Source organism: Girardinichthys multiradiatus, chromosome 17, assembly GCF_021462225.1.
Source record: "Girardinichthys multiradiatus isolate DD_20200921_A chromosome 17, DD_fGirMul_XY1, whole genome shotgun sequence".
In the NCBI taxonomy this organism is placed as follows: Eukaryota; Metazoa; Chordata; class Actinopteri; order Cyprinodontiformes; family Goodeidae; genus Girardinichthys; species Girardinichthys multiradiatus.
In genome coordinates, this window is record NC_061809.1 from 14,373,143 (window position 1) to 14,394,972 (window position 21,830).

Here is a 21,830-nt window from a genome sequence, read left to right on the forward strand (position 1 = left end):
TTCAAATCTCTGTTTGCAACACACCCAAACTCTATTGGATTGTGATCCTCATCACTGCATAGGTCTTTGGAGCACAATCAACTCATTTTCATCAAAAAAGTGCGTTATCATGACAGATGTAGCTATTAGAGAGGTAGGTGATAATCAAAATCAACAAAATTGTGCCCATACATGGATAGACAAACACTACTGAAGTAATCTGTGTCATGTAAACAATGCACATTTTGTTCTAAGTATTGAACAAAGTGTGCCATTGAAATATTTATATATATATATATATATGACCACCAACTGAAACGTTAATACAAGATGCATCTATGTGTACTGATTGTCATCAGAACAGGCAAACTGGTGAACCTGAATTATAGTCTCAGGTCTAGGCTGTCAGGAGTAGTATCTGGTGTGATCTTGCACTGCTATAGTCCATCTGCTTGAAGGTAAGAAATGTTAGGCGTTCAGAGATGGTATTCCGCATAGCTTAGTTGGAACGAGTGTTTTGTTTTGAGCAACCATCTCCTTTCTATCATCTAAGAAAAGTCTACTTGTTTGGCTCTGAATTCTAACATCAGCAGGGCATTTTTGCCCACACAACGGCCACTCACTGGGTATTTTCTTTTTCGGATGATTCTCTGTAAGGCTGCAAATACACTTTCTTCCTCATTCTGAAGCCCAGTTTAAACCCCGTATAACCCGGTCTTAACCATGTATAGAAGCCTAAATACATTGAGTTGCAGCCATGTGATTGGCTGACTCCCTATTTTTTTAACAAGCAGTTTAACAGTTGTAACTAATAAAGTTGACTGTAAGTGTATATGAAATCACAATAACCCCTGAGACTTTATGCCCAGAAACAGAATCAACTTTATTAGCCAGGTTTGTGTGTACAAACAAGAAATTTCACTTCAGTTTCCATCGATCACATTGTATATCAACACCAATCCAAACATCACTGCAAACAGCAACCGCAATTTGTAAAAACACTTAAATAATTAAGGACAAGGAGCACTATGTAAAATTGTGTGTTTTTTTATTTTTATATATAGACCTCCCAACAGACTAATAGGACTTCCCCAAACTCTTCCTCTGAATTGTATAGTCAAAATATTTTGCATGTTGCAAGCAGTTTTGTATGAAATAAAAATTGAAGCTGAAATTGTCAGCTGTATTTGTTAATTTTGTTGAGGTCATCAAATGTAGTCTATTCAAACTGCTAAGTATGCATTATCTGAACATCTGTGGAGAAGTGAAAAAACATTGCACCAGTATTTCTTTCCATTGACGCATTCACACTTACAACCACAAAATCACAGCCCACAAAAGACATCCTTCTTTCCAAATGGGGAAATAAAGCAATCCCATGTATTATGGAACACATTTGTTCCTGTCTTTATTGTTCTTTCGTGTCACCTTCAAGAGAAAACTGTTTATACAAAGTTTGGTTTGGATTCCATGCCTACTGAGCCCAGGTGGAGAAAATGGGAAAAGTGAACATCTGTTTGAAATGGAGCTCCATTTGTGTGATAGCTGTGATTGCAGTAAGTGTTTTCCTTTAAATTCCCTTGTTTGTTGCATTTAATTATTTTTCAAAAGTTAGTTTATTTATTATGTCATATCATCTCTTATTATGAAGGTATCTAAATAACTCATAACAGTATTAGATTGATTTAGAAATTATTACTATTGTTATTGCTATTTTATAACTATTTTAAGGCAATAGTTAATGAAATCAAGTAATGTTTGTAGCTCTAAATAATTTGGTGTGTTTTGCAGGTTATCAGTATCCTGTTGTTGGGATTGGCTCTTCTTCTTCATGGATTCTTACTCTATGATGAACAGGTAACATAACAAATAAGGAAGTTGCTGATTGTCCAGTTTTTCTAGACTATCAGCAGCGGGTGGCAAAGGGAGCCAGCATGTTTATAGTTCCTGTTTAATATATAGATTTTAGGTTTGAATAAAACTGTTGTCCAATCATTGTTAGGTTAAACTGATGTTTGAACAGCATTATTTTATCCCTAATATCAATCTGAGTCATTTAAGAAAAGCAATTTGCAGAGATAGCTTTTTCCAGTCCAATGCTACCTCAAAGTCAGATCCATGTACAGCTACTACATAATTATATATTCAATGTAAAAAGACACATAACCTTTTTCCTCCCATTGTCTGACATTATATTAAAATGAGCCTTCACTGTTTTAAGGCAGTTAGGGTAGTTTAGGGTTAGGGATATTTATTAATACTATTACTAATAATTACTATTACTCCTAAGCCTCTTTGTTACTGATTTAATGACATGCTTAGGATGATTTTTCATTTTCAAGATTAATTTGCATCGAAACTTTAACTTTCATGATGCTGCCATCCTGTGCTTCCCATTTTGGATTCCATTCTTAGACTTGCAACCTTCCCCTTTTTTACATTGAGCATAACAATGTTCATTTTGGCCAAACACCTTTAGATTCATCATACCATAAGACATGTCTCAAAAAAATCAAAGTCTTTGGCCCTGAGTGGATTTGCAAGCTACAATCAACTTTTTATGGTACTTTTAGAATAATGGCTTCTCCCTTTCTGAGGGATCTTTTAGCCCATGTAGGACTTGCTTCACTGTGGATAATGGCCCTCTCTTTCCAGTCAGAATCCACCAGGATCTTCGTAAGTCTTTTGCTTTTGTTCTAGGGTTGAACTACAAACTACACATCAAAACACGTTCATCATGGCAGCACAGAACCAATCTCTGGATCAGTATAATGGTTATAAAGTTCCAGGGCGTTTATGCTTGCATATAGTTGTTTGAACAGATGAAGATACTGAAGCACATTCAGGAATTTGGAAATATCACCACAGTATGAACCAGACATGTGGAGGCCCCTGATTCTTTTTTTGGGATATCTTGGTTGATTTCTTTAAAAACGTTTTCAGGATGTTACACAAGAAACCAGTATTGTTTGAGTAGTTGCCTTAAATTACATCCACAGGTGTGCTTCCAGTAAACTCGGAAACTCAAAAGGTTACAAAAGCCTTGACATCATCTTCACTTCTCCAGCTTGTTAAAAGACATTGTAATATTAGTATAGGTATTCTGGCATTTAGTAAACAGAAACATTTTTTGCAATTCTAACTGACCTAAAACAAGAAACCATTAGTATGGTTTAATATCAGACAGTAAGAAAAAGCAATCTTTACAGTCCATGTTAATATATGATCTGTATATTCTTGAAAACTGTGATGTCAAATAGCAGTAAAATAACTGTCTATGTTTAATTAATATTACATGGTTTGAATTATTGTGTCCACTGAATGATGATCCTGACAGTTACTTGCCAGCAACTGAAATTTTGTTTCAACCTGATTCAACCTCTAGAGGGTGTACCTCACCTCTGCCCATTAAAGGCTGGAGATGCAACCCTGTAAGGATTAAGCAGGTGTAGAAAATGGATGGATGGTTCCAGTTAATTACATATGGAAAAAGTTATTCTCCCACTTTACAAATTTGGCACTTTGCTTTAAACGTCAAAAAATGTAGAAATAGTCTTTCAGATATGGTCTTTAAAGGTCTCCCCAAATATTGGAGCACAGCCCATAGAACAGGTCATATGACATAGACAAGAAGCTGCAGCTGCCAATACAGTTTCTCTATCACTGTGAACATTATTGTTGAGGACAGAAACCCAAACTAATTAGATCAACAGAAAAATGTGCACAGTCTGTTACACAGTTTTGTAAGCTGTACACACAAAAATAGGACATGAAATATAAAAATGGGCCATGCAAAGGGTGTCAGACAGTGCACTAACAACAAGCTTTCGGAGTTGAGTTTTATCAATGATTTAGATGCTGATCATTTGAAAATATGCCTTGATCAAGACTACGAGTCGATGCCAGGGATCAAATGAGACATGCCTAGATTAGTGAGATTCAATAGAGATATCTGAGTAGACTATGTAAACTTTTCTCTATCTAACCCATAGACCATACAGTTCAGGAAATTTACACAACTGTTTTCTCCACAGGCAGAGGATGCCATTATGGGGGTGCATTTCTTGTATGGGTTTACTTCGGTAACTCTGATCCTTGCCCTATTTGGTGGTTTTGGTGCCTTGAAACAAAAGAAATGGGCATTGATAGTGGTAAGAAAAGAAAAGAAAATTTCATGTTTGAGGTAATGAAAAAGTTTAAAGAACAGAAATGAAAATGAAACATTAACATGTCATTATTTTGTCTCAGTTTATAATTGGAATGACTTCAGGCTGTCTGGTCATGGTTGTGAATGAAATTCTGACTCAGGCAGTGAAAACCAAGGTATTTGCAAATTATAATTTTTTACATTGTGTACTGATTCTGTGTTCATGCATTTTGTAAATGTTAAACCCTGAAATTTGAAAATAATTTGATATCATATATTATAAATGATACAAAGCTCCAGTTGTCATTGTTTTTATGTTTTATAGCTGGAAAATCACATTAGGAATCACTACCTAAACATCTTGCCTCAAACTAATGCCACTAAAAGTGATTTAGCTGTCCTTGATTATGCACAGCGCAATGTAAGTAACCTTTTATGGATTTGTTACTGTGTACATGCATTGGCATTTATGTTTAAGCTGACTGTTGATAACAGGCATCATGCCCAAAAAATGGGAAGACCACGGTAATTTGGAAGGTGCAATAACAACTCTCACACTGAGTTACACAAAACCATTTAAGTAAATTCGCCTTCTATTGAATTGTATATGTAAATTAATCTGGTGCCAAAAATCAAAGCCAGGTATACCTAAGGAACCTAAAGAGTGTCACAGTGTTCACTGCCTTGCAATGTATGGTGATGTATTGAAAAAACATGTTACATTGGTTTAAATGTTAGGAAATGAAGCAGATTTTGTGCAACATCATCTTTAAAGTATGTGTTGCTTCAGATTTGCTCCCACTTCAAATCCCACTTCGGATTTGTTGCCACTCCCACATCATGACATGAATCTTCTTCATCACACACACAAAGCATTTGTATAGTGTTGTATAGTAATGTTAATATATGTTACCTTTTCTCTCTCAGTTACAGTGCTGTGGAGTGGAACAGGGTTACATGGATTGGAAAAACAACATTCCAGAATCTTGCCTGTGTAACAGCAAGTCCACAAATCTGTGTGTGAGTTTCAAACTCTTTTCACTAAATGATTTACATCATGATGTATAGGGTGATGGTGTTCTTCAATTATTATTATTATCCACTTTGAGTACTAATTAGGTTGCTGAAACCCGTTTATTTTGCATAGTTTAAACAGAGTTGATTGCCAGTATGCATTTTTACAATGCAAATTTAATAGTGAATCATCTGTCTAGAACTATGCATGTCTAAAACAAGGTTCACCTGAATCTTTCTTTATTCAACACTATCCATTGTTTTTTCAATTCTTATTGGCATATATCAATATATTTTAGAGTCTATAAATATATAAAGTATAAAACATAGAAATTATAATCAGTCTTCCTTTCTTTTTGAAGCAGGTAGGTAGTTTTAAAAGCACTTTTTGAAAACAAAAAAGCAGTTTTAGCCACAGAGCTTTCTTTGCTGGTAAAAAAGATCTGTGGATGGTTACAGATCGAATTAAATCAAGAACCGCTCTCCCCAAATGATTCTCAAGCATGTGAAGCCACTATAATAGCTTAAGCTGGAAAATCGTGCTCAAAATAATATTTGGACAACTACATTACTCTATTCAAATCCTCACAAGTACAACATAGATTCATTGTGTGGAGACTTGTATAATCGCTTTATGGCTTGCTAATTTATATAGACATTGCAGAATTCTAGTGCTTTAAATTACAGTTTTGTCACAAGTTCTCATATTCCACTGTGATAAGGGGGGCTCACTACAGAGCATGTTTAAATCCCTATATAAGGGTCCTGGTTTCTAAGATCTCCAATCTTCTGCACGCATGTAACATATCTCTATATAAATTTGGTCTTCATAAACTCAAATTCAATTTGGAAACTTTGCTATTACTAGTTTTGCTTTGGATGGACATTGTCTTGTGCATTGATACCTGAGTTTGTCGTTCCAAACGTAACATCACTTTTCAGCAACTTTCAGCTGAATTCTTGGCTGTTGTGTGTTTGCTTTTTTTCTTCCCTGCTTTTTTACGCATTTCTTCATTTTGGACGTGGAAATATAGATCATTACACAATTTAACCAATATAACTTAAGCATAAACCTTAGCATAATTGAAAAAAATTGTTTAACAATGATATGTGCCCTCTAACATTTTATCAACCTTGCAGATAAAAAGTATTTGACCAACTATCAAACAGGCCTTTAAAAATAATTTTTTTGGAGGGGCATGTTTGGGTATTTTCCAATGTCATAAAGAATCCTCAGTTTACCTAATGATTCCTGTCAACATTTTCTAGGTGGTTGCTCCAAAAGGCAGTTACCAATTTACAGTGGAAGGTAGTGTGGAAGACCAGTCCGTCATGATTTACGCAAAGGTAATGACCATCAAAATCCTTCTTTTTGTATTATTAGAATATTGTAATGTTAAAAAGAATAAACAACCTGTAAGGGTTCCCTTTATTGTACATTATACTATATTATCTGTTTCATTTCAGAGTAATTGTTTTGCAACTGGAAGGTTTTGCGTTTGATTCCAGCTTTCTTCCTTGCAATATGCCATTGTGCCCCTGGGCAAGGCATTAAACCCCAAGTTGCCTACCATTATGCAAATCAGTGTATATAAATGTGCACATTTAAGAGTGTGACTGTTTGAATGTGGTTCCAGGGTAAAGCCCTTTGAGTGGTCTGTATGATTAGAAGAGCGCTATAAAAATTCAGCCCTTTAACGCACTGCATTTTCGACACTAGACAGGAAACAGAGCATGAAAAATACTAGTATTTTCCATATTCCGTTTCCTGTCCTATCCTTATCCAGACCAGTAAAATACTTAAATTCCATACATTTTCAGACATTTGCAAACTGTTTAAGAACCCTCGATCTTCTGCTATCTCCTCTTATTACTCGCAGTACAGCTTTGTGTGTGTTTTCTTTTTTTTTAGTGTTGAATGTTTGTAATATTTACATAATTATTTGCAAAGAAAGTAAATGATTTAAATTCGGATATGACTTTAAACATTGTATTAACCGACTTTTCCTCCTCTTTTTAGCCTTGTCTTTCAATCATTATTGCAGAAAGCATGTTTCACCTTAATGTACAGTCCGGCATAAAGGTGGGATTCATATTGTTATGGGTATGTACTATATAAACACTGTAAGTGTCAATTTACTTATTGTTTGCTGTTCAATGACAATTAAAAAATAATCCCTTTTTTATATTATGGATTATATTACTTGAATAGGGTGATTTGAACTGGTTTTGAAAGATCTTACAATAATCAGATTGATAATACCTGGGCACAGTTTTAATATAAACAATATTGATTTCAACCCTTTTTCTGCCCATTTTTATCAGTTTCCAAAAACTGAAACTCAGTATGAAGAGATGCATGACAAAGGAGCAGGAACTGGCAGTAAAAACTTTCTCTCTTTCACTTTTCCATAGATGTTGTCAATAGGGTTGTGCATTGCCATTCTGTGTCAAATGAATAAGAAGCTGGAAACCCCTGCTGTGGTCTACAGTAAGGAAGCAAAAGCAGGAAACTACAGTTGTCTCATAGAGCCTCCCAACTCTTGCACTGACTGATTTCTCTGCTTTTATTCATTTTTCTGCTGCACATGACTGCAGAGGTAACCATGCCAACATGTTTAATGCTGTGTAAAATTAAACCAATATCAGATTTGCTGACATTGTTTATACAAAACAAATTAAAAATGTGTGAAATGTCACATCTTTGACAATCTGATGTAAAACCAAATCCATTATAGGAAATAAACAGTATTATATTGTGGCAACCCCCCATATTCTGGCTTCAAGTTTTTATTAGTTATCTAATGCAGACCTGATAATCTTCATTTCAATGGAAGAAAAACATTATTTGAATACATGTTAGACTTGCCTGTTGCACTGTTTTTCAGATAGAGGAGGGAGATATTTGAAAGTTAAAAGTTTTTTGTGAAATCTTTAGTTATTGTAATCTTTGTTGATTAGTTGTTGTAGTCTTACCTATACAACTTGATGTTTTAGGGTTTCTAAATCTGAAGTGTGACATGCATTTGTTTTCAGCCCTACTTCTAAATAAAATCCAGCACAAACAACTACCTTCAGACGTCACTTCATTTGTAAATAGAATCTACCTTCACTGTATTAAACTTTAGTATAAATATAGCTGTTATGTTAAGGCCTCAAAGGTTTACAAGAGAACATTCGAGAACAAACAGCATCTATGCAGGTATTGCGCAATTATTTTAAGGAGAACAATAATTGCCTGCCAAGATAAGCCTAAAGGCCAATCACTGTATTTCTCTTTAAAGATTAATGAGTAAAACCAAAACAGCTGCTCCACATTCCACTACATTTTGTTGGACACACATTTACTGATCAACATCTGAGAAGAAGACAGTGTCCTCACACACTTGATTAGACAAAGTTCTTCACTACTCCTGGGGAAAGCTGAAAGGTCAGGGCGCAGTGTGCAGCATTTCCCAAATATTACACGCAGAGTCTTAGCTGGAATGGGGAACCACAAGGGAACATTCTTCAGAAGTGTTGCGTCATTTTTGAGTATGTGCATTTGGGATTCATTTGAGGGTCTTATATCCAGATGAGTTGCACAACATCCTGTAAATCTAGGACACGCTGGCTTCAGTTGTGCAATAGTTATTTAATCAGCAATGTTATAAAATCTAAAAACTCAACTGCTTTCAGAGAATTTTTGAGTTTTGAAAAGTGTGAGTTTTGTTTTTGTTTTTTTTTTGAAGGGGGTGATTTCCACATTAAGTACTTATAAATTATCAACTCATGTTTACAGTGCTCTAGAGTGCTCACAAAAAACACTAAAATGTCCAAGAAATGTCATTATTGACATACCCTTGTTTTTTTTCTGTATAACTTTAAAAGAAAGCATAATTGCCAAGTAAGCATAAAAATGCATAGAGAAAAACGTTCGGTATAGTTTTAATTTTCATTGACATAAATATAAAAAAAAATGAAAGTATACATTGTCAGTTTACTTTTTTACCAGTGCTTAATTTATTGAGGTTTTGGTTTTAATTGCTTTAAATGTTTGAATCAATTAGGTTTTAAGCCACATTGGTTGTAAGTTTTAACTCAATAGCCCTGTTAGTAATATATTTACTGAGTAAAGCATTGTGTGCTTAATATATGAATTTTTGTTTCCATGAACATAACTCCAAAGCATTACAAAACTGCAAAATACATTTAATCAGTCAAATAGCTGAAGGAGCTTCAAAACATAAAGAGAACATCAGAATCAGAATCAGAATCAGAATCAGAAAAGCTTTATTGCCAAGTACGTTTTTGGACATACAAGGAATTTGTTTTGGCGTAGTCGGTGCAATACAATACAAATTAAACAGTATAAACATATCTACAATATAATATAAATATATGTGCACAGTTTTAAGTGAGTGAGAGTAAGTATAGAGCAGTATAAGATGCAAGAGCAATACAACAGTGCAGGTGATCATTGTGCAAGTAAAGCAGGAGTCCAAGCTGAGCGTTAATGTAACGCATAGAGTTACAGGTTACAGGTGTCCTGTCAGCAAAAAAAAAGGGGGGGGTATGGGGGAAAGGGAGAGTGTCAGTGTGGTTTCCGGGCTTTGTTAACAAGGCTGGTGGCAGATGGGAAAAAACTGTTCTTGTGGCGTGAGGTTTTGGTCCGGATGGACCGCAGCCTCCTGCCAGAGGGGAGAGTCTCAAAGAGTCTGTGACCGGGGTGGGAGGGATCAGCCAGAATCTTCCCTGCCCGCTTCAGGGTCCTGGAGGTGTACAGTTCCTGGAGCGACAGTAGACTGCAGCCAATCACCTTCTCAACAGACCGAATGACACGCTGCAGCCTGCCCTTATCCTTGGCTGTAGCAGCGGCGTACCAGATGGTGATGGAGGAGGTGAGGATGGACTCAATGATGGCTGTGTAGAAGTGCACCATCATAGTCTTTGGCAGGTTGAATTTCTTCAGCTGCCGCAGGAAGAACATCCTCTGCTGGGCTTTCTTGATGAGGGAGCTGATGTTTGGCTCCCACTTGAGATCCTGGGAGATGATGGTTCCCAGGAAGTGGAAAGATTCCACAGTGTCAATTGTGGAGTCACAGAGGGTGGTGGGGGCAGGTGGTGCTGGGTTCTGCCTGAAGTCCACAACCATCTCCACTGTCTTTAGAGCGTTGAGCTCAAGGTTGTTCTGGCTGCACCAGTCCAACAGATGATCCACCTCCCATCTGTACGCGGACTCGTCACCATCAGAGATGAGTCCGATCGGGGTGGTGTCGTCCGCAAACTTCAGAAGCTTGACAGACTGGTGACTGGAGGTGCAGCTGTTGGTGTACAGGGAGAAGAGCAGAGGAGAGAGAACACAGCCTTGGGGGGAACCGGTGCTGATGGTCAGGGAGTCAGAGACGTGCTTCCCCTGCCTCACGCGCTGCTTCCTGTCAGACAGGAAGTCAGTTATCCACCTACAGGTGGAGTCGGGCACACTCAGCTGGGAGAGTTTCTCCTGGAGCAGAGCTGGGACATGCAGTCATTCAGCCCACTGACTGCAATACACTGTTACCTTAAGGAAAAATGTTGTTGATGCAGCAATGTTACTCTTGTTGAAACACAGTGATGGCTTTATGTGGAGTATCTGACCTCATTAATCTGTTTGTGGTCTGTATGTGCTTGAGTTTCAGAGAAATCTAGTTCAAAAATCAACCTAAAAGTCAAAACTCTATGTAACTGATAACACTGCAATGCATGCAAATACTCTTTTCAGATGGTGAATGTATTTTTCATCAGCACAACATATTTTCCTGTCATTCTCCTCCCACTGGCCACAATTCTCCTCCCACTGGCCACAATCCACTACTTGTCTGACAATAACAAGCTGCCAAAGTGGAAACTAAACACATTTCAGAGTATCTCTCTTACATGTTACAAGAACAAAATGGGGAAAGTCAACATCTTGTTGAAACAGAGTTACACTGGCGTGATAAGTGTGATAGGGGTAAGTGTTTCCAATTTCTTTTTATTTCTCTTTGCCAAAACATCTGTTGAAAAAGGCATTAAAAGACCAATTGCTGATGTCAAGAGCTTTTATTGTATTATCCTTAAAGTTAACTATTTTCCTTCTACTATACTCCAGGCATCAAATCAGTTATGTTCATTGCTTTATTAGCTTTGCAGTTAGGTTTGTTGAGAAGAAATATAACTGGTGGTGAAAGTTGTCAGACATGTAATGAATCCCATATGGGATATGTTGAACACAGTATTGGTATACAAACATTGGCTATTTTCCACATGTTTTCAATATATTATACAGTGTTTAAATTGCTGTCTTAAGAGTTTCTAAGGGCTTAAAACCTTAACTAAATGTAACAGTCAGTCAGTCAGTCATTTTCTACCGCTTATTCCATAGTGGGTCACAGGGTAGCTGGTGCCTATCTCCACCAGTCTATGGGCGAGAGACAGGGTACACCTGTCCATCGCCAGTCCATCGCAGGGCTAAATGTAACATTAGATACAAATTAAGTGCATATGTTGTATCTAAACAAAACAGGAAACAAATATCAGATGTATCTACAATGATTGCCAATTTTCTTTTCAGTTTTTGTCTTAATGTTGGTCACTTTTCAGTGTTTCAGATCATTAAATGCATATATACACCCCACAAGAGACTAAGTTCTTTATTAAGGGAATAACGTAATGCAAACCAACGTGGTAATATGTGAATATTAATTTTCTCCCTGGTAAATCATGAATACATTGTGATTAAGCACTTTCTTTTAGGTTAATTTCACTAGCCATACCCAGGCCTGATTATTGCCTGACTTGTAGAATTACGAAATCACTAAAAATAACCTATCTGATAAAGTGCGGCTGACAAAACAAACAAACAAAAGCGTCTGTCATTTAGAAAAGAACTAGAAAGCCACTTCTTAGGTTTTGGCTTTTCAGAGAACCACAGTGAAAATGATTATTCACAATTGGAGAAAACTTTGACCAGTGGTCAAACGTCCAATCAGTGACTGGCCAGGCAACATTTCTACAAGAGAGCATTAACAGCTCATCCAAGAGGTCAAAAAATAACCCAAAATAACATCTGAAGCAATGCAAGCCTCGCTGGCCTCATTTAAGGCTGCAGTAGGTAACTTTTGTAAAAATTTATTTTTTACATATTTGTTACAACTGATACTATGAATATGGGACAGATAATCTGTGAAAAAATCAACCTCTTCTGGTTCCTCTCAATGGTCCTACCTCTATTTGCAGAATTACACTGCTCCCAATCAGAAACAACCAATCAGAGCCAGGAGGAATGTCTTAGCAATGTAAATCAAGCTCATGTACACGCTGCTCACATCCCTCCCCAACACAGCGCTCAAGCTCAAAATTGCCGGTGTGCTGAAGCTGTGCTAATGGCGCTCAATTATTGGCTGTATTGATGATTTGAGGACCAGGTTTGTAGTCAAAGTATGGGCAGACCATAGTCAATGTTAAGCATACTATTGATGTTTTGTCCCTACCAGTGAATGGGCCGTAACTATTTATCCGCCGTTGTGAGGTAGTCATCTTCATAGACACTAAATGCGCATATATTTTTCTTTTATTATTATTGTTAGGTAGTCATTTTTATTCCTTTTGTGTTGAATAGTGCTTGTTAGTTAGGTGAAGGTTTCGGACCAGAATAATGGTATATCAGGATTATTTGGTTTCAATAAATCTTCATATATATAATTAAGAGAAGCGTTTGTGTTTATTTCGTGCAAGAGTGATTTATCTGTCAAAACAAGGTCGAAGATCCTCCACTTTCGGTGAAGAGGTTGAATAAACAGTGACAGTTGGTGGTTTTGGTTAATAATTTGTAATTATTAAAGAGCTTTGAGCCCGTAATCACCACACCACAGGACATCTCTGATTTCTATTCGTAAGTAATGATTTTTGGTTAAGAAATTAATAATTGTTTTCTCTAGTTATGATTTAAAATTTTAATTATTGATAAATATTAATCAATAATCATAACCGTTACATATATATATATATATATATATATGTGTGTATATATATGTGTGTAAATGTACATATTTGTTTACATTTCTATATATATTTATCTTTTGTTGACTTTGTATCAGGAGCACACAAGACAAACAGGAATCAGGAAGATTATTATGTTGCATTACCGCATTACTTTTTCAGTACCTGGACTACCTCTCCTAATGGATTGAACTAAGATTTTTGCTACCTATTGTCAGGATCTGTGCCATGTCTGTGTTTGGTGCTGTTTACTGTGCTTAGCCTCTAGATGGCGTTTGAACCAGCTGAAATATGTAAGGGGAACAAATGGTTTTACTAACGCCATCCTGGATTTTGAGTTTAACTTTTTTTTTTTTTTTTTTCTCAAATAAGGGATGTTAAGGTCTGTTTCTAGTGCTTTTCATTCTATTATAAATGAAAAGTATAGCTCCTGTTTGGTACTCCGAATAATGCATTGTGTTGTTGCTGTTATAGATAATCGCTATCCTGCTGTTGGGATTCACTCTCTTTGGTCATGGGGTCATAACATCACACCTTGAATGGGTAATATACATACACACAAACAAAATACTGTACTTTGAAACAAAAATTTGTTTTTGAAGCTTTTAAAATTAGTACATGAATACTGTTATTTGAAGGTATAAGAAAACTAACTGAATCTTTTTGGTTAAAATTCACTTTTACAGTAACTGTGTTTACTATACCTAGTGGGAAGTTAGGTTTTCTAAATCAAAATGACAAAAAAAAAATTACCCTCTGAAGTCAAAGGTTGGAGAACTGTTCTGAGTTCCATATCCAATATGGCTGCTACACATATAAAACATAGTGAACAGTGCAGATAAAAGTTATTACAACCTCTATCTGTTAAAATGTTGCTTCAGTGTTTTAATGCCTAAATATCAAAGAAATACATTGTTGTCTTGTATGAGTCATAGTAATTAGCGAAACAACAATTAGCAAATCCCCTTGATTTTTCCAATTCTAAGTTGAGTGCATTCTAGGTTTAATGGGAATGCACTCAATTCGGGTCTAACATAATTCCATGATCCCAGTTTTAACTTCCGAGACTAATCTAATGCATCCTTGCCAATATTGGCACAGATACTAAAAACTGGTCCTTCCCAGTTCACAATGTGCCGACCGGGTTCTGTTCTCTTTCATCTACAGGAAGACAATTTTATGCCATCGCTGCTTTTCTTTTACGGGTTTTCTACTGTCACTCTCATCTTTGCTGTCATTGGTGGGTTTGGTGTCTGGAAAGAGAAGAAGTGGGCTCTCATATTGGTGGGTAAAAGAAAAAAAAAAACACTTTTTGGTAAAGACAAGAAATTATGTTAAATGACTGGAACCCAATAAAAGATCATCATCTGATACCTTTTGTATGTTGTCAGTTTGCAGTTGGAATGATCCTGGGATGTCTGTACTTTATCATAGCAGAAATAATTGGGATAGCGGTACTCTCACAGGTACTGTCATCAGAGTAATTAGGTTAAAGCTTTATCTGCTGAATATTCTGTGTATGTATTTAGTGATTCGCAATATACCGGTAACTATTACTGTAACTTCATAACTGTCCACATCTCTCTCATCTACATCATGCTTTGATATGTTGACTAGGAGGAAATTATGCTGAAGAATAAATACCTCAACTTGTTGCCTCTGTCTAATATGAGTGACACTGACATATCGTTGCTCGTCTATGCACAGAGTGAAGTAAGTATATAAACTTTAATTCATTTTGGATTTTTTTTTTTTTTTTATAGTTTTGTATCATTTATTTAAACTCTTGGTCATTTCAAGTGTTTTCTCCTCAATGTTTCTCCTCAATGTAGAATTTCAACATCTATCAGTAAAGTAAGTAAAATAAATTAGACTTTACTCCAGTAGTAGTGGCAGCATTTCCCACTTTGACTGCCAAACTTTGAGGTTCCGGATTCTGCAAAAATGTGCAATATCCCAGCCACTTAATGGATGACAATTCAATGCAATATATGCTTTGCCAAATTGAGTGTATGTGCTGCACATGTCTTAAGGGCATCACTACACAGCCTCCGTTTTGGGTTCTGACTTGTGCGGTAGACCTCAGCCTTAGATGCCTGTTCTTGTGCTGTCATAATTAGTGGATCTCTACTGTTCTTCAGTGAAGCCTTCTCAGACAAAATAAATGATTTCTGAATTAGGACAGTGACACATGCACCAGTGTACTTCCTTGATTGATTTTATGAACGTCTATGCCTTGATCCTATACACACAAAGGTTTGGAACTCAGCATCGGTCCTACACATGGAGATTTCATCAATAGCTCAGTGTTCATGTGAACTACAATTTGAGAAGCCTAGTCGAAGACAGTTTCATGACTTTACCATCAAGTGTGGCACGTACCACTGTTGTGCTTGTCATAGTTCTTTTTAAATGCCTGACCCACATGCACAAATGCTCTCAGAAGACCAGAGGAAAAGTTTAAAAAGATTATTGTGTGGCAATGATGAGTAATGGTGTTGAGATCAGCAGAGGAGGAGATGAGAGCATCAGAAGGCAGACAGGTTTTCAAAGAGGAATTAGACGATGAAGAGCTGGGGTTTCCAGTTGTGGAATGGAGATAAGAAGTTTTTATTTAGTTGCAGGCGTGCGTCATGGGAACTTGAGATCCAGGAACGTTCATGGAGGAAGAACTTTGTCTCAGCTTGGAGGCTGCCTTGGGATGGGAGAAACCCGAAGGAGCCTTTAGCATGGGAAACAACACATAGAAATAATATGCGAGCTCAGAGGGCTTTGGTTACCACATGGGTTAACACTCAAGCGAAGAATGACTGGCAGCCAGCTCCTCATATACACCAGCAGATGGCTTGATGTACACAAGAATCTTATGAAATACCAAGGGCACAGAAGTTGTGGAAAGTCAAGCCTGGTCAAATGAGTAATCACCTAAATATCTTAAGCCTTGGATGCCCAAACTAAGAAACCGCCTCCAACCCTTCATGGTTAGTAGTTATTCCTAGAAACTGCCTTCAGGATGTTCTAGGTATAACTACTAAGAAATTTGCTAAGAGAAGGATAGTTGTTGGAACAGCTAATATACTGATCCTAATATACTGATCACTATAGGAGATAAACCACACTGTGGGACAACCTGAATGTTCCCTGGTGTTTCTTGGACTTTAAGCTAATAAATCACTTCACAATGAGTGAACATGCAACCAAGTTAACAAAACACATGTTTGTACTCCCAATAACTTTGCTAAAACTGCAGAAAATGCTAATTTGTCTTAACTTTCCTCTCAGTTTCACTGCTGTGGTTTAGAGAGTTCCAGAGATTGGGAAAACATCCCAGAATCATGCAAGTGTGATGAAGACTCCATTGATCTATGTGTGAGTGTTAGTCTGTTCTAAGCTTTTTTGTACAAAATGAAATGCTTTATAAGAATTAAAAGAATGCAGTCCTTATTCCTTAAAGCAGCAAAAATGCAGCTTGGAGCTGAATCCTAGTCTCCAGTCATGTACTGAAGAGGGGGTTACACTTGTTACATTCATGCAGTCAGAATACCATTTTTTGTGAAATGGATGCTTGCACTGATCATGTGTATTATATGGCAAGATGTTGAACTTTAATAATAAATAATTTACCTGATGATATATGTGTCCATGATTTAGGTAGATGCTTCTAGACACATCGGCAACTTAAACGACCCTCTTAATACCGGGCCAAACAGTATTTATGCCAAGGTAACCATCAAATCTTTGTATCCTGCATTTCCAAGTTACAGTCATGTTCAAAAGTAAGTAGAACCTGGTCTCAGGACTCTTGCATGACTCAAGAGTCAGCCCATGATCAGTAAGGAAATACATTTTCTGTGTGTTCATTAGTTTCTTTTTTAACAGTAACTCATCAGATTTTCTTATAAATCATATCCTAAGGCTTTAGAAACACTTGCATCATCTAAAAGCTACATAAAAAGTTGCAATGACTGATCTTTTCTTCTTTCCAGCCATGCCTTCCAATCTTAATTCAACATGACATACGTATCTTCCACATAGCATTAGGCATACTGTTCGGATTCATGTTATTGTGGGTAAGTACTCTGCTCATTTTCATTATTGCATGATGTACATCTGTTTGTACACCACCTTTGAAAATAGTGTAGTCGTGCAGCAGCCCTATTCAACTGCTTAAAAAAATCTATATTTATTTTAATTTGCTGACACCTTCTACTGCTTTCAAAAATTGCAGCTTGGAATAAGTAACTAAAGAGCATTCTTTCACTTTTCCATAGATATTGTCAATCGGGTTGTCTATTGCCTCTCTGTGTCAAATGAATAAGAAGGTGGATACTCCAAACGTGGTCTACAGCACAGAGGCTAAAGCAGGGAACTACAGCTGTCTCACAGAGGCTCTGGAAGATGGCTGATCAAGTTTTTCTTTTTGCTATTTCCAAATGTTGATGTTGTTTTGAACAGGTGTCTCTCAACATATTTGAATATTATTGAAAAGTAGGAATTCAATTCAACACATCTCATTTTATTACACAAGTGATATATTTGGATTAACTTCTGGTAATTTTGATTTAGACTTTATGGCTAACAGCTAGGCAAATTATGTACCTCTCCACTCTTGCTGGCTTTGTTTCACAATCCTGTCAGAATCGCTGTTTGTTAGTTGTGCTCCTTTTTCTTCCAGTTTTCCCCCGATTTTCCATTAATATGCTTGCATACACAACACTCTGTGAACATCCTGCTTCTGTAGCTTCTGAAGCCAGTGACTGCCTACTGAAGAACTGTCAAGGCAGCAGTCTTACCCATGTTGGTGAATACCATAACAGGACGCTAATGTAACATTTCTATAATAAATAATCATAGATTTATTCTACTTTACACACTGTGAGTGTGTAAAACCGAAGTCAAGTTTCTAGTTTGTAAACACAAGCATAGCAAATAAAGCTGATTCTGATTTGGGATTTTCATTAGCTGTCAGTCACAATGCTCATTAACGTACATAAACTCTTGAAAAATATCACCGTGTGTGTGTGTGTAACCCTAACCCTTTTGAATTATTCAAATAAATTTTGAAATTTTATTGAGATGCACACATTAATATTGATATATTTCCTCTTCTACAAATATGCATAAAGAATTTAAATACTACACTGTACCCAATGTTGACTGTGTGAATTGTATAGCACTGGATATGACTGATGTGAATGCCCTTTGTGTATCTCCTATGTATCTCCTCTCGAGCCCCTAATCCAAACATTTTTATAAAAATAAAAAAACAAAAAAACAAACTCAAAACTCTTGTTTGGTCAATACATCACTCTCCTCCTAACCATGAACTAGTAGTAACAGCAGAGTAAATACCAACCCTTAAACAGTTTGTTTATTAGGCATATGTTAGCAAGATTAAATCCCCCCCACCCCCCCTTCTGAATGCAAATTGTGTAAAATTCTAACAAATGACACCAAAATACAATTTAAGCGAAAAACAAAAATCTAATTTTTATTCCTGCTATTTACAAAATATTATAACAAGTTCACGTCTTAAATAAAAAAATAAACAATGAAATGCAGAACAAAAAATCACCATAACTTCAAACATACAGCATATCAGGCATTTATGGTTTAAGTGCACAGGTAGATGAATTTCATTTCATAATATATAACCAAGGAGAGTTTCTGGCTGCAGGCAGCTCATGCAGAAAAATTATTATGGTTGTGAGTTGTTCAAAAGTTTTCTTCGGAACAGTGACCTCAACTGGAGTATTACAACCACTGTTGACTTACTTAAACAATTACTTATTTTCACACAAGAGCTTCTCTAGACCTCTCTGCAGTGCATGATTTTTTTCCCAAATTAATGTAAATGATGATCTGAACAGCATGTCTACTGAATATGCAACAAAGACAAAGCCATCTCCTCAATCATGTGGATCTGATTAGATATCATTCACTCATTTCATGTGCTTTTCATAACAGAAACTGTGATGACGACATTTCAGTTATATACAATGTGCATAACAAAAAGACATTCAATGAGAAATGTTACTCATTCTGTTGGTCTAACCTGATTATATATGCAAGAAATACTTGATTATATTTAATAGAAGCACTTTGTAAACACTGTTAAAAAATTGCTACATTAAGCTTATAAATATTAATAATTTCCAATAGTTATTGTTCACTCTAATGCAGAAAGTTCAGTGTGTGCTTCAGGACAAAAATGAATGTTTAATACAAGAAGTTGCAATACAAATGGCATATTAAGGTAGCCACTATTTTTATCTGTAAACAGTGAAAAAATAATTGAAAAGAAAGACAAAGAGTGCATTGTGTATGTGGAAGATTTAGGAATCATTAACCGAATTCCTACAAAGAAATCTGCATATAATACGAGAACATGATTTTTGGTACCCTAAGTTTGTTGATAGCTTTTTAAGTAACACTCAACAGAGATAAGCCGATCAGGCTTTTATTGGCCAATATCAATTTCCAATTTTCTTTGAGGCCTGACCTGCTGATTCCATTTGTTGTTTTTCCCCAACAATTATAACACATGAAAGCAAAAAAAAAAAAAAAAAAACTTGCTCCTGATTCTTTCATAGAGGTAGTAGTTTTAGACTGAAGATGGCAGAAGTTCTAAATTTTTTGGTATGTGTTGCACATGAAAAATAAAATCAGTTTTTTCAGTATCTGACCTGCCGACCAACAATCAGAGACAATCTAGGAAAATTCGGCTGGTTTCGACCAATTTATTGCTGCATCACTAATATTGATAAATCACATTTAAGGTGGCTTTGGTTCTGTGTGGATAAACAAGATAAAGCAGTGTTTCTTATTTCCGATACAACCTGTAATGGGGTCCACTGACACAAAGAGCATAAAAGGTGACTTACATTAACTCACTAGACTGCCCACCTTTATATTAGCATAGAAGCTAATCTAACAATGTCTGTCTTGACCTGGTTGTCTTGTATCTACAGCATAGACCACAAGTAGGAACAAATAGAGGTTGCCCCTCAAACTTCACTAGATGGGTCCTCAGACTGAAGTAGCTCTGATTGTATTTATCATTGCAAAGTGCGCCACAGCAATATAATTAAGAGATAATATTTATGTTTAACTTACAATAACAGTATGGGTGCACAATGAAATGAGAATTCCGCTGGCATTTTAATTTTAGTAGGTGAAATCTGCCATTTTCAGCAAAATATATATATATATATATTACTGCAGTGCTTTCTAGTGGTTTTTGAGGGAATGACACAAGACATGACACAAATTCCTTGTTTGTATGTACGAACTTGGCAATAAAGCTGATTCTGATTCTGAGATAGACGTAAACAAATACACTACATTGCCAAACGTATTGGTAACGTACAATGTTACAATCACTTCCATGGCTGCAGGTGTATAAAGTCTAGTGTGCAGAAACTTGACTGTCCTGCACGGAGTCCTGACCTCAACCATCTTGAACATCTTTGGGATGGATTACAGCAGAGGCTGCATTTCTGATTTTCTCATCTAACTATGAACACACTCCTAAACCTTGTGGAGGCTGTTTATAGAATAGTTAAAGTTGCTACTGCTGGGAAAGGGGGTCCATCAACAAAATGGACCTTAAAGATTAGGAATGGTTCATGTACATGTAGTAGGTGGCAAATACTTTGGCAATATAGTGTATGTTAGTTAAAGGAACTCTTAATAAGCTTCTTGATGACCTTTTTGTGAAAAAAACCAATACTGCAGTGTCTTTCATAAAATGCTAAACAACCTTTTAATCAGGTGGAGTGAGATGACATTATTGACAGTTTTGTCTAAATTTTAAAGTCCTTTTTATTTTTTATTTCCTATTTTATTTTATAAGAAAGAGGAGAAGGAGGGTGACAGTACAGACAAATGATGTTTAAATAGATAATGGATCAGAGGATGGATGGACAGATGGATAGGCAGACAGACGATGAATGGGAGCATCATGCTGTGGGGTTGACAGATTGAGGATAGACAGATGGATGGATAAAACCTTTAAGGGTGGAATAGGAAATAAAAGCTCAAAATGCATTTTTTTTCATTCTCTTTTTTCTTGTTCCATGCTTATTCTAACCTGAAACATCCCTCCATATTTTTTCAGATTTTCCAGCCTGTGTAGGATCCTGGTATTACCAATCACAATAAATACAAGTTGACTATGAACATGCTTAAAAAGTCCTATTAAAACAAAGTTGTGTCTTTATTCAGAGCCTTATGAAGCAAATGATGCAGAACATGTTTGTGCTTGTTTAAAACTTTACCCTCACTTCATGTTCTCACTTCATATTTAATTTCCCTTTGGAATTAATAAAGTATTTTTGAATTTGAATTGAACTGAATGTTCAGCATATCTGCCTATAGTCTGATGGCTTTAAAGAAAGGTTGACTTTAAAGGACATATATAACCATGATTTACAGCCAGGAAATGTATGAATTATTAAAGTATATAACAATAAATTACAACCAGCGTTTCCAAATATTTTTTAAAGGACATACATACATTTAAAAAGTAATTTTCTTATTCAAAGATCTCCTGGAGTTTGCCTACTGGGCAAACAGGTCGGCAGATGATGCAGTCAGCTTGGGACTACACTTTATCCTGCAACACCTCGACCACCCAGGGATCTTCCCCAGGATGCTGTTTGTGGACTTCAGCTCAGCCTTCAACACTACC

The 21,830-nt window shown here is 36.3% G+C and overlaps 2 protein-coding genes across 4 annotated transcripts; both read left to right on the forward strand.

The window, feature by feature from the left end:
• The first annotated feature begins 1,303 nt into the window (after window positions 1-1,303).
• On the forward strand, window positions 1,304-8,211 carry LOC124883127 (tetraspanin-8-like). Of its 2 annotated transcripts, none has more exons than XM_047390058.1 (9): window positions 1,304-1,535; window positions 1,771-1,836; window positions 4,014-4,130; window positions 4,228-4,302; window positions 4,452-4,547; window positions 5,054-5,146; window positions 6,410-6,487; window positions 7,161-7,223; window positions 7,556-8,211. In XM_047390058.1, the coding sequence occupies exons 1-9, from the start codon at window positions 1,476-1,478 to the stop codon at window positions 7,694-7,696; spliced, it is 789 nt and encodes a 262-aa protein (XP_047246014.1). In that variant the 5' UTR covers window positions 1,304-1,475; the 3' UTR covers window positions 7,697-8,211. The 2 variants fall into 2 exon arrangements, with proteins under 2 accessions (XP_047246014.1, XP_047246013.1); XM_047390057.1 differs by having other exon boundaries at window positions 1,306-1,535; window positions 7,161-7,244.
• A 2,748-nt stretch (window positions 8,212-10,959) lies between these two features.
• On the forward strand, window positions 10,960-18,417 carry LOC124882972 (tetraspanin-8-like). 2 transcript variants are annotated; one of them, XR_007042043.1, is made up of 9 exons: window positions 10,960-11,111; window positions 13,613-13,681; window positions 14,306-14,422; window positions 14,530-14,604; window positions 14,756-14,851; window positions 16,421-16,507; window positions 16,790-16,914; window positions 17,125-17,208; window positions 17,410-17,467. XR_007042043.1 is itself a non-coding variant. In XM_047389720.1 (9 exons), the coding sequence occupies exons 1-9, from the start codon at window positions 11,052-11,054 to the stop codon at window positions 17,542-17,544; spliced, it is 795 nt and encodes a 264-aa protein (XP_047245676.1). In that variant the 5' UTR covers window positions 10,962-11,051; the 3' UTR covers window positions 17,545-18,417. The 2 variants fall into 2 exon arrangements, 1 of the variants encoding a protein (XP_047245676.1); XM_047389720.1 differs by having other exon boundaries at window positions 10,962-11,111; window positions 16,790-16,861; window positions 17,410-18,417.
• Window positions 18,418-21,830: the final 3,413 nt, after the last annotated feature.

Coding starts and splice junctions, on each gene's coding strand:
- LOC124883127 (XM_047390057.1), top strand. CDS start 1,476: ATGGGAAAAGTGAACATCTGTTTGAAATGGAGCTCCATTTGTGTGATA. Junction 1,837..4,013: donor TCTTACTCTATGATGAACAG/GTAACATAACAA, acceptor TTTTCTCCACAG/GCAGAGGATGCCATTATGGG. Junction 4,303..4,451: donor CTCAGGCAGTGAAAACCAAG/GTATTTGCAAAT, acceptor TATGTTTTATAG/CTGGAAAATCACATTAGGAA.
- LOC124882972 (XM_047389720.1), top strand. CDS start 11,052: ATGGGGAAAGTCAACATCTTGTTGAAACAGAGTTACACTGGCGTGATA. Junction 13,682..14,305: donor TAACATCACACCTTGAATGG/GTAATATACATA, acceptor TTTCATCTACAG/GAAGACAATTTTATGCCATC. Junction 14,852..16,420: donor TCGTCTATGCACAGAGTGAA/GTAAGTATATAA, acceptor CTTTCCTCTCAG/TTTCACTGCTGTGGTTTAGA.